At 34.5% G+C, this 12,851-nt stretch overlaps 4 protein-coding genes across 4 annotated transcripts in view; 3 read left to right on the top strand and 1 right to left on the bottom strand.

Annotated features, from left to right (window-relative positions):
- The window catches only part of pcs (SH3 domain-binding protein parcas), a 549,277-nt gene that overhangs the window by 372,940 nt on the left and 163,486 nt on the right, over positions 1-12,851 (top strand). The window lies entirely within an intron of this gene.
- Positions 5,108-7,314, top strand: LOC141405412 (rRNA N(6)-adenosine-methyltransferase ZCCHC4). The gene is made up of 5 exons (XM_073989704.1): positions 5,108-5,239; positions 5,528-5,778; positions 5,843-6,081; positions 6,139-6,345; positions 6,411-7,314. The coding sequence occupies exons 1-5, from the start codon at positions 5,215-5,217 to the stop codon at positions 7,183-7,185; spliced, it is 1,497 nt and encodes a 498-aa protein (XP_073845805.1). The 5' UTR covers positions 5,108-5,214; the 3' UTR covers positions 7,186-7,314.
- On the bottom strand, positions 7,300-8,781 carry LOC141405414 (TP53-regulated inhibitor of apoptosis 1-like). The gene is made up of 2 exons (XM_073989707.1): positions 8,498-8,781; positions 7,300-7,644 (listed from the first exon to the last, which is right to left on the bottom strand). Exons 1-2 carry the CDS (start codon positions 8,642-8,644, stop codon positions 7,549-7,551), a joined length of 243 nt encoding a protein of 80 aa, XP_073845808.1. The 5' UTR covers positions 8,645-8,781; the 3' UTR covers positions 7,300-7,548.
- On the top strand, positions 8,838-10,406 carry P32 (complement C1q binding protein P32). Its single transcript, XM_073989705.1, has 4 exons — positions 8,838-9,218; positions 9,335-9,485; positions 9,563-9,845; positions 9,907-10,406. Exons 1-4 carry the CDS (start codon positions 9,011-9,013, stop codon positions 10,054-10,056), a joined length of 792 nt encoding a protein of 263 aa, XP_073845806.1. The 5' UTR covers positions 8,838-9,010; the 3' UTR covers positions 10,057-10,406.

Genomic DNA, 12,851 nt, shown 5'->3' with positions numbered 1-12,851 from the left:
TCAATACGTTCGACAATGTAGATTGAGCCATGCAATTTTAATCATTGCCATGGGACTTTTGGAAACTTCCCTCCGCAAAAAATCTCAACGCAGCGCACACTTTTAAAAGTGGGGGTATTGCTGTTGATCTGTAACATACTTTGAAGTCACCCTTTAACGTTTCTATAAGTAAACTACAGCATCCTTTTCAATCGAAAATACACCTTAAATAATTTACTGATTATACAGATCTTTCCAACATGAGCTTCAACTTACAGTGTTGTCCCTCAAACTTCTTCTAATAGATGTCATGTCCAGTACATTTTCTTCATCATCAAAAATAATTACATTGAACTTATCATTTTAAAATAGTTTTTTTTGCGAATTGTGCCTTTTGGATTTTAGAGTTCAGAAGTTTGAAAAACTGATCGATAACACGTTTATCGACAACCCAGTTGGGTTGACACCAATGATACAACATTTTATCTCAGTTGTGCTTACAATTGACAACGCAACTCAAGTTTAGTGGTAATGCAAAATCGACCCCTTACGTTCTTATGTTTTTCGGGTCGCTGATTTAATTTTTCGTATTTTTTAACCCTTAGATTGTCATTAAAGGGGTCTTTTTTTTCATATTTGTTCGCCATCAATTTCTACTACAGTTCCTTGAATACACCAAAACTCTATATCTTACCTAAACTCCAGAAATATGCAATATTATAAACACATTTTAAGGTTAAGGTCGTACTTCATGTGGGTTTTGGCAAAATTGTCATACAAAGCATCATTTTAGAAGAACGGCGTCAAAGACAAAAATGTTCTCAGCTAAATTTCACTATAAGTCACCAAAGAAATGAAATCTCTATTTGCATTACATACCAAGGGAATATCGGTATAAATTTGGACAAAAAAAAAAAAAAACAAGAAACTACAATAGGGGTGCAAGCTTCCACCATTTATACAGTTTTGGAAAAATTTGAGTTAAGAAGTACAGAGTAATATTGAAATCACAACCAAAGAAAAAACACAAAAGTTAAAAAAACGTGTTATTCGCGAATTCTTTAAAATCAGTTGAGGCGCATGCACTTTGCGGATACAACGAGTGCATCTCTATCAATATGTATTAATTTGTCCATGTTTCATTTAGTCGCCAAAGTGTGCCGTCAGTTGCATCTTACCATTCAAAAACCGGCATGAGACGGGAATACAAGCGCACACCCATACCTTCCCGAGATATAGGCCTTTAAAGTTCCAAAAATATGTAGCCGAAGGCCGGCTAATTAGAGAAAAATTAATAATATAAAATAAAGTTTTGTTCCCGTTCCCTAGATTTGCACTAGTCCATAGGTGAAAGTCTTAAGTCCCCGGCCGAAGGCCGGCTATTTAGAAAAAAAATATTTTAAAAGAAAATTTTGTGCCCGTTCCCGAGACTTGTACCTGTCCATAGGAGAAAGTCTTAAATCCCCAGCCGAAGGCCGGCTAATTAGAGAAAAATTTATAATTTAAAATAAATTTTTGTTCCCGTTCGCTAGATTTGCCCCTGTCCATGGGAGAAAGTCTTAAATCCACGGCCGAAGACCGGCTACTGCAGAAGAAAATTATAATTTAAAAGAAAATTTGGAACTTTAATGGCCTATATCTCGGGAAGTATGGAGATGGTATATATATTTTTGTGTTCAGGACAACGAGACCTACCTGTGGTAAAAATTTCAAAAAAATCGGGTGTGCGCTCGTATTCCCGTCTTGTTCCCAAAAACCCTTCAAGTGGGTAAAAATATCGCGATGTGCATATGCTTCTAAGGCGCATCCGATTTCAGTGTACACTCATGAGTTATACATCAAACGACGTGGAATCACAAGTTCTACAATCGTATAAATTGTTTGTCATTAGGTCTGTACGATAATGCCAACATTGGACCCTCTTATGGAACAGGAATCATAGGAATTTTAACCCCCTGTTTTTGTAACTATTTTTTGTTCGTTCGTCTATATTCGTAATAATTTAGGCATCCATAGCTAAGAATTCCTCATTGAAAAATCAGCGTTCCACATTTGCGCTAAGGCAAGTAAATAGATCTACCAAATTTGACAATTCGTGTGAGAACAATATTTTTTTTTTACAAAAACAGGAGGTAAGTTTCAAGAAGAAGGGTACCCAAATTTCAGTAGAAGTTCAAGTTTATTTTGCACCATCTCTCTTCTATCATTAGTTTTTCATTAACTTCTTATAAATGGTATGTTCCTTTACTTTTGAAAGTGGTAAAACCGGCAAAAGTAGCAAAAGTTGTAATCTGCTTCCATATGAATTGTATGGTGTCTGAAGTAAAGGAACGCTTTTCGAGTAAAAAGTTGTAAAACTTGAAGATTCTTGCATGGTTAAATAATAAAGGTTAGCTAAAGCTTCCAGTCAATTTAATTTTTTTTCTTTCGACTGTTCCTAAAACGTCAAAACAATATACACAATCTTTGTTTGTGTGTGTGATGTTTGCCAACAATTTTAAAAACAATCGAATTCAATGATTTTCAAAATAGTTTTTAAAACATTTGTATGGAAGAAATCCTTCAGCTTATTATTGAAACAAACATTTTATCATATCCACAACTCGATTATGTGGAGAAACCTTGGCTCTTCATTCATTTTTCGCGGTTTTTTTATAAATGCTCAAAATTGGTATTTTGTAAACAAACCCACTTGTTGTCTTTTTGTTTACTAATTTTGAAGTTTTATGAATTCAGGAAAAACAAGGGTTCTATAGATTTTTTTCATTTAAATCTACCTCTTTACTTATACCATGGATTCTTGCACGTAAAGGAACAGAGCTAAATATAACAAGAAACTCGCAACTTATGCCAAATTTTTAAAGGCCTGGGTACATAAGATGCTTTGCCTGGTTGCCTTGATTTCCTGCTTCATTTTTGACATAATAAAAATAAAAAAATAAAGGAGGCCGAGCAAATTTCGAACTGGGTTGCCCTTTTCTTTTTTATTCTTTTATCAGAAGGAAGCAAGTTATTTCCCCAGTATTAAAGACATCGTTTGACCAATTTTAGCGTTTTAAATTTGAAATGGCTTTTATTCGTTCTAATTTTAAAGAATCACCACAGTAGCATGCAAAATTTGCAGTCGTACTCAAATTATTAAAGAATGTGCTATTTCGGTGAAACACTTCAAACCGTACAAATTTTGGACTTGATGAAAACAATTTTGAAAAAATAAAACGGGACTTTATCGAAGCAACACTTTTTGTGAAAAGGTACTTCATAAGTGTGCGAAACAAGATATACATACAAACATATCCCCAGATATTCGACTAATGTGAACTAAAATGCAGTAACAAATAAAAATTTTAACCCCCTGTTTTTGTAAAAAAAAATTATTCTTCTCACACGAACTGTCAAATTTTGTAGATCGATTTACTCGCCTTAGCGCAAATGTAGAGCGCTGATTTTTAAATGAGGAATTCTTAACTATATATGGAACTCATCTACGAAAAATTAAGTATGTATGTCATCTCTGGGCTGAGCTATGGATGCCTTAATTATTACGAATATAGTCGAACGAACAAAAATAAGTTACAAAAACAGGGGGTAAATGTGCTATTGAAATGAAATGGAGTGTATGTCTTTGGAGTTGCTGCATCTATGAAAAGTAGAAATTTAGTGATACTTTTTTCTGTTAATTTTGTAAATTTAACTTACTTTGTACAGCGTTTGATGTGCTTAAATTTCAAAGACTTCCTTTCCGTTCCTTTTCAACAAACCAGGTAAAGTAAGTACTACAAGAAATACAACTCAACAACAACCACATAGGAATTTGTTTTTGTTTGTAACGTTCGTGTCAAATATAAATGTAAACAAAATAAGGAAATGTCTATAAATTATTGGAATTTAAAAAACTAGTATTTTTCCAGTAAAAAAAAAACTTTTTAGTTCTGGAACAGAGCTATGGATGCCGGCGTCTGATTGGCCGGTACGCCGACTTTTACATTTGTTCGAGCTTTTTTTGACGTTTTTTCCCGAACTTTTTGAAAAAACTTTTGTGTGAGAACAATTTTTCTCTCTTTTACGAGTTTTACTATTAAAATGTACCGGAACAAAGCTTAAACCATTGCCGGAATCTATTAGGCCTGTTCGATAACTTTGCAAGTAAAAATTATTTGCAAGTTCTTGCAACTACTTGCAAGCTCTGTCAGTTCTCTTTCACTGAACAAGTTTGTTATCGAACAGCATCTTGTAAAAGATTGTACAAACTTTTGGGTTATCGTACAGACCTATTGTTTCATTTATGTATTTATTATTAGGGTCAAAACCTAAAACTTTGCGTGTTGCGTGTGCGTTCAAAAATACAAAAACAAAATACATGTATTTCAAATTGAAATATGTACATGCATTTTGTTTTTTTTTTTTTAAACGAACACGCAAAGTTATAGGTTTCGCCCTAACAATGTAGTAAATACATTCTAGGCGTTTACACTAGACAATTTGTCTTCAAATACAACTCTGATTTACTAACCCATACACATGGTACAAATACACAGGTAGCCGCATCGGCAATTGTTGGTAACATAAGGTGTCAAAATTTGACATCAATTCAATGCAGTTGACACATTATGTTACCATCAGCTGGCATGATAATGCTACCTGTATTATTGTACCATGCCCATACATACATTTCTCGGCTGTCTCCCAGCTGTCCATCATTTTTTCACGGGTTAACAAATTTTTGATATTTTTGTAAAAGTGAGATAATAATTGAAATGTGTTGAAAACAAAAAAACATGAACAAAAGCAAAATATGTGAACGGAAAACAAAAAGAAATGGATGATTTTCATTCATAATTTTACAACTGTTTTTGCAGTTGTCTGGACGCCTATGTCACACAGACTAGAGCTCTGTTCCAGAACTAAAAAGTTTTTACAATTTTTACCACTTTTACACATTTTGCGTTCCCGTACACAAAATTTATATGAAAATCGTTTACGACTTTTACAACTTTTACGACTTTTACCACTTTATAAGCACTTTATAAAGTACGGGAACAGGCCATAGTTTTCGTTTTTTTTTACAATGAACTCAACTGTCCTGTCATGTGTAAACCCAGGGATAGTTAGTAAAGCAAGATGTTAAAGAAAACAAAATTGATCTTTAGGTCACTATTCTCCCCTATCGGTCTTTTTGTTTTGATTTTGCATTTCGAAGGCGTCGTTGGTTATTTGTAGAAGAGTTTGAAAAAAATGAAACATTTTTTGGAAAATGAAGGTAAAGTCTGGCATAAATTAAGTTTATGAGCTAAGCTCGGATCGCGATGATATTTTTGTAATAGGTAGAGATATGTAAATACAAATGGCACATTTTCTCTAAGTCGGCCCTTAAACAAAGCCCATATCTCGGGAATTATGAACTTCCCCATAAATGTTAAATATACGTGTGATCAGGCTCTCGTCATCCCAATCCGAGTTTATTGCGTAAACTCAACTTGCTCCGATGTTTTGTCACATGCATACTATCTACATAGGATCTAGAATTTAACCATATCCATTTCTATAGATAAACACAAAAGGCTTATAGTAAAGTGCGAGGATGACGAAGAAGGCGATATACATCCGCGGTGCGTCCATGGACCCACTATATTGTTCTACTACGAAGACCAGGGACCTGAACATGGCTATTATGGATGTTCAGCTTATCGAGATAAAAAACTATGTTCATTTCATTTACCTGCATCAGAACTGAATGTGAAACATTTTCGAAGACAGTACGATACATCCACAGTTGAATACCGAAATCTACGGAAAAAGGTATGCAAAATCCTACCACACCCAAATAGTAATAATAAACAGAGTACTTTTATTGGTATTTCAGTTTTTAGAGGGTCATGAGGATCAAAAGCACTATTGCTTATCATGCAACAAACCTTTGGTTAATGACGAATTACAACAACATTTAAATCATAACGTAAAACAGAACTTGGTCAAACGATATCTAGAGGATCCCACATTGTTTCTGCCACCGTTGAACAATGATAAGGCACAGGCTCAATATTTCTTTGATGATAAGTCTCTGCTCTTTTTCGTAAATACTTTACGTGATCTAAAAATTAGGTAACTATACAAATATATGAACATAGGGTCAAAGATCTGAGGAATTTTATTTTATAGCAAAATCATTTGTATGGGAGCACCGCGTTTACATTGTCATATTTCTTCTAAACCTTCAATTGATATAAAGAGTTACTTACTGGACCTCGATCACCGCTTCATTTATTTCTACGATGACAGCAGTTTTGGCTGGTATAATATGTGCAACAATCACTTTTTCGACGAGCTCCAAAAACAGGAATTCTTCAAATTTCTCAAGTGCCAGAGGTATGTAAATACGAATAGTAACTCATGTGGTCTATAATGTTTTTTTATATTTTTTATTTATGCAGTGACGAAAGACTTCTGATATTTACGGACCCACCATTTGGCTGTCGGACGGAACTAATAGGAAGTACTCTGCATAAAATAACACGGCTTTATAACAAAATCAACCAGTTGCCTTATCAACCACTGCCGATATTTTGGATTTTTCCATACTTCCTGGCTCAGTACATACAAAAAGTAGTGCCTTCATTACAGATGTCGGATTATAAAATTAATTATACCAATCATGACTCGTACACCGATATTGGGAAATTAGCTCGAAAACAAGGGTCCCCTGTACGACTATTTACCAATGTTCCATTGGAAATAGTGAAGCTGCCTGTTAAAGAGCAATATAAATACTGTTCCAAGTGCCAAAAATATACGGCTTTGGAAAATAGACACTGCGATGTGTGCCAGAGTTGCCCTTCAAAGAATGGGTCCACATATGTCCATTGTAATCAATGTGGGATGTGTGTTAAACCCTCATATGTTCATTGCCGAAACTGCAGGCGTTGTACACAGAAAGAAGATCATAATTGCATAGAATATCAGAAGCATCAAACGTGTTATATATGTCGAGCTGTTGGTCATACAGAAGAGAAATGTAGTTTTTGGAAAAAGAAGGCTCTACATCTAATATTTCCAACGATTGGCAATGGAGTTATCGTTTGTATTCTATGTAATGAGTCTGGTCACAATGAAATGAACTGTGACAAGCGATCCTTACATTTAAAGGAATTTACATTTATGGGAGAAACTCAACTAATGGAAAACATAAACCACCGAATGTCTGCATAGAAGCCCGTGGGCTGGATAAGTGAAAATTCCTTTCAAGTGTTAACTGTAAATGTGTACATATGTACATGTCTTGATGTGTGTATTTATAAGTTAAAAATTACCGCGACAATAAACGACGTTTTTTACTAATTTATTTTTTATCGCTGACATATTCATGAAGACAGTAATGACTAAAACAGGTGTTTGTACGTATCAGATTATATAACAAGACTTAAAGTCAACATTTTGCTTAACATTTAAGTATTTCCCTTAAAATTATACAGAGTAACCCCTTTTGTTGTGAAACAATGATGACTTTGAATTCCTACCCCTCCCATGGCATAGGGGTTCTGGTTCTTCTTGAAAGTCGCTATCAAGTAGAGGTCAACTTTTGCTATGTTCCGGCTTCTCATTATAATCACCCGTGCTGTAGTCTGCCTCAATTTCACGCAACTCAATCTTCTGTTCTTCCATTGCTCTCTGAAATCAAATGCCATAAAGATAACTACATAATTGGGAATAATTTCGTATCAAGTTGAATGTTTTCATTAAGCTCTGATCGGGACCACACAAATATTTATAACATTTGTTGCGGAAGTCCATACTTCCCGAGATATGGGCCTCTGAAATTCCGAAAATTCCTTTTATATGTAACTTCGCTATTTTTGAAGTGATAATGATAATGTGGATACTATTGTAAAGCTTAAGGAATATACTATCATATTTATACATTTTATTATAGACGGCCTTCGGCCGAGGATTTAAGGCTTTTTCTATGGACAGGTGCAAATCTCGGGAACGGCAACAAAATTTTCTTTAAAATCATACATTTTCTCTAAATAGCCGGCCTTCGACCGGGGATTTAAGACTTTCTCCTATGGACAGATGCAAATCTAGGGACGGGAACCAAATTTTCTTTAAAATCACAAAAGTTTCTCTAAATAGCCGGCCTTCGACCGGGCATTAAAGACTTTCTCCTATGGACAGGTGCAAATCTAGGGAACGGGAACAAAATTTTCTTTAAATTCACAAATTTTTCTCTAAATAGCCTTCGGTCGGGAATTTACTGCTTTCACCCATGGACAGGTGCAAATCTAGGGAACGGGAACAACATTTCCTTTAAAATCATAAGTTTTTGTCTAAATAGTCGGCCTTTAACAAGGGAATTTTCGGAACTTCAGAGGCCCATATCTCTTTAAGTATGTATTTCCGCAATAAATGTTATATGTATATATTTGTGATCAGGTTGACGAGACCAACCTGTGAAAAAAATTTGGTCCCGATACGATCTTAATGAAAACATTCAACTTAAGCCAAATTTCACATGTCATACCTTAACACACTCCTGATAAACCTTGAAAATAGGGGCACACATACTATCGTCATTATCACCTTTTAGGAATCGTTCAGAGAACCAAAGGTTAAAACAGGCATCATACTTCCGTTTAAGTTCATTGCAATCATCGCCCAGGCTATTCATTTTGGACCGTTTAAGTCAGAATGGAAGTATATTTCTTAAAAAATTTATGAAACGCTGTTTTCTTAACAACTTCCAGAACAAATGCAAAGGTGTATATCTTTTCTTCACAAATTCACAATAATAATAGACAATTCTCTCTGTTTCCCTAGCGATTTCTTGTGATTCCGTTGTTTCCAGTCTTGTTGTTTCTTTTGTGTACCTGTCATTCGTTAGAATTTGTTATCATTCCACTGTATTTTATATGTCAAAACAGTATTTTGAGGTTACGGTGGAAGAGTTTCATTAACTGACATAACTTCAGCTCGGACACGCTAATCTGTAGTTCTTCTTGTTTGTATTGCATTACAATTAAATTTTATTAAAAAAATGAACAATTTAACTAAAGCTGTCGTGCGTATTGTTAGCACCACATCTTTGAAGAATGCTTTCGGCGGCAAGCGCGATTTTACACGAACACTTTGGCACATGTCGAAAAATCTGGATTCCCCCCAAGCATCTGCTGGAATTTTAAAAGCCAAACCCAGTGTTAGTTGCAGTTGCGGTTGTGGTGGCTCCAAACATATACACACAAAGGGTATGTTCCAAATGGTGTTAGAGGACTTTTCGAGAAAACATTACATAACCTCAACGAAAGCGGAATGCAATTACCTTACCGGCATTAATTTATGTACCTTTTCCAATCTGTTATAGGAGAGCGGGAATTGGTTGAATTTCTTACAGAAGAAATTTTGGCGGAACGCAAAGCTCAGAAAACCAAAACTGTCCCCACCACATTGGAAGGTTTCGCTGTTAAATTAGACGGATCGGAAGTTGAACTCACAAAGCAGGGCGAAAAGGAAAAGTAAGTACAAGTTTCTATTAACAAATCTTGATCTGTGTTTCTTATGTATGGTATCTACTGTTTGTTGTCTATTGTAGAATTATTATTAATTTCAATGTTAACCACACCGTCGATACTGAAGAAGAGCCAGAAATTAATCCATCAGCTGATAAACCAGACTTGGGAGAAATGCGTAGCAAGCCACAATTTGAAGTGGATATTGTTAGAGGCAATACCACCTTATCTTTCACATGCTCCTTTTTAGAAGGCACACCGGAAGAGGGAGAATACAATGACATCTTTGGAATTGACGAAATGACTATCTACCAAGGAGAATGGAATGAAAAGGTTTATGCTGTTGCTGGTGATGTTTTGGACGGCGTAAGACGATTACAAAACCATTACCTTTTTTCCAAATGAAAATATTCTATTCTCGTTTCAGTACCTCTACGACTTGCTTATGAATTTGTTGGAGGAGAAGGGCATTAGCAATGAATTTGTAGAAAAAATGTCTGACCTAGCCACTGCTTATGAACACTCTTCTTACATTGGTCTTTTGGAGAACCTTTCAAAGTTCACAACTGGAAAGTAAATGCTGATAAATAATTGTCCTCAGTATCTATCAACTCCTTTTTGTCACCAATGGACAATTAATATTATTTTTTTATTTAAAGAAGTTTTGTGTAGTCTGTAAGTTTTAATTACATTCATATCTACACATACACGTCAGCGTGTTATGCATTGGATGAAATTTGTTACGTTGATATTCAATATTCAATTTCACGGCATTTCTCTTCATATAATCTAAAAGTATATTTTATTTCTAAGTTTTACATAACTTTTCTTTTCGAAGTTTTTGTTATTTATCGAAAGGAAAATATTATAAGTAATACGGAACTATATGAAAAATAAATGATTTGTTAACTAAACAAATTATAAAAATCTATGTTGTAATATTTTATTGGTAGGTAATGCATTCAAATAAATCAGTTGGTTTTACTGTAGAATATTTTAACGTTAAGGCATCGATTTGTTGGAGTAGTTTATTTGCCTCATGGCAATTTTTCTGATTTTGAGATATCTGATTGTTTAGTGCGCTAGTTTGATTTTGAAACAATGGACGATTTCAATAATAATCTTTTTGACATCGATACTTGCTTGTTTAAGACTAAATGCTTCTATTGTTCATAACTCTATTCCTATTCATTATAGCACGGCTCACAATTCTGATTCGCTTTTAGATTGTTTTCTTGTCAGTAACCCCGAGGCTGTTTTGGTATCTGATCAATTTCTATGTCCTGGTATATCTGGGGGGTTACTCTCTATTGCGATGCGTTAGGAAAATGCGATGCGTAAGGAAATTAAATGCGTCTCTAGTACGTTTTAGTATCTCCTTTCCCCATTATTTTTGTTCCTTTTTTCCTTTCTGGCACCGCCGCAATCTGTAATACAAAAGCATATGTCAAAATCGTTTGTTAACGCAAATATCTTGCGCTAACAAAATACCAAATGCATCGCAATACAGGAATATATTATGGTGCAGTAAACCAGGACATACTATATGATCATATTTCTTCTGTCGATTTTTCTGCACTATATAATTTTCTTGATGTCGATATGCTATGGAATGGTTTTGAATCTTGCATTATTGAGATTCACAGTATTTTTCCTGTTAAAAGGATACCTTAATTTCGACAGAATAATCAAATCAAGGGAGATTGATTATTTTAACTCCATGCGTGATATTGCTTTTCGGGAGTATACGAGAAACAAAAGTAGTGCAAATTGGAAAATTTTTTGTAAGGCCCGCAATAAAGCAAAATCAGTTGTCCGTAAGGCAAAGAGAGCAGCTCATTCCATGCTATTTGATAGTGCAAGAAGTAGTAAAGAATTTTGGAGATTACTGAAGTCTAATGCGTAGCTGCTGATAAATGTTATGATTGCGATGTGAGCCCTGATGAACTTAATGGCATCTTTATAGATAACCAAATTAATATTAACTCGACTTTTCAATATAACCCTGATTCTGACTATGGCATATTCTCATTTCGTTGCATTGACTCTTTAGAAATGCATAAAGCTTTTATGTCTACTAAGTCTAATGCGGCTGGCCTTGATGGTTTATCATTGAAGTTTTGAAAGCGTATTTATACTGCGATCTCGGGGTATTTGCTTCATTTCATTAATGTCATTCTAACGACTTCAACCTTCCCAACGACATGAAAAGTTTCTAAGATTGTTCCTTTTGTTAAGTAGGGAGATGTTCAATTCAAAAATTTTTAAAAATTAACATAATGGAAACTCTGTTATATAAAGCTTTTTGTAATCAAACGAATGCTTTTTAATTTTTTATAAAAACCAAATTTTAAAAAATATTTTTTTACAAAAACTGGAAATTAAGACTGCCGTCTGTCTAGGGCCTAGACTCCAAGCTATAAAGTTCTAATTTGACGTATATTTGTACGACAATTCTTTTTTTAATTAAATTCCCTTTCGTTCTAGACAGATGTTTCTTGACCAATCTCTTAACTTGTAAAGAGGTTAAATACCACGACAAAACAATTCGTTTTGAGATTTAATGATTGATGCATTATTGTGCCATGATTTTAAGTTACCAGTATGTGGCAACACATAATACATAACAATTCCACTTTTCCATCTCTGTCAAAGTATAAATTTCACCTCTTGATAAGACTATTTTTAGAATAATGTGTTGAATGTGTTGAGTTATCAACGTGTGGTGTGTAACCAAACATTTAATGAGAACAATAAACAATAAATACCATTCCCGGTTGGTGGTGGATTTTTAGAATAATATGAATGGATGTGTGGCTATGACTGATTATGATTTCATATGAAGAAAAAATACTGACAATATGGAGAGTAAGGCTGAATGGGCCAGGTGATTGAAACTAGTCGTGGCATTCTTCAGAGTCGCGGGTTCAATGCTCAGCGGTGTCGAAGATGGTGTTTGATCTCGTTCAATTAGCGTTGTTTTCTTCCACAGTTTATTCTCTTTCAAGCTTTGCATTTCTGTATGATTGCTTTCCTTCTTCGTTTGGCAGAGTTTCCTCGTAACACGCAGATGAAACTCAATCAAAGAAGGTAGATTGAATCGTTCGCTCATAAGCCGTACCTGCGATAATCTTCTCAATGGTTATCATCAGGTCCCGTAATAAAATAGTGAGTGCATACATTAAAATTCAACTTTTTTACCTATACATACAGTACAGATATAAATTATATCATATAATACATACATACAGCAAAGACATAAATACAACAAGATAAGACATTTTGTTTGCTATCATTCTTCAGTGAATGGCTTTTGAATTTAACATAATGTTATATCACGATATGGTGATATAACATTTTTTTCTTTTATAC

The sequence above is a fragment of the Musca autumnalis genome, unplaced genomic scaffold (assembly GCF_047663935.1).
Source record: "Musca autumnalis isolate F117 unplaced genomic scaffold, ASM4766393v1 scaffold_5, whole genome shotgun sequence".
Taxonomy (NCBI): domain Eukaryota; kingdom Metazoa; phylum Arthropoda; class Insecta; order Diptera; family Muscidae; genus Musca; species Musca autumnalis.
This window is presented reverse-complemented; position numbering and strand designations above follow the sequence as displayed.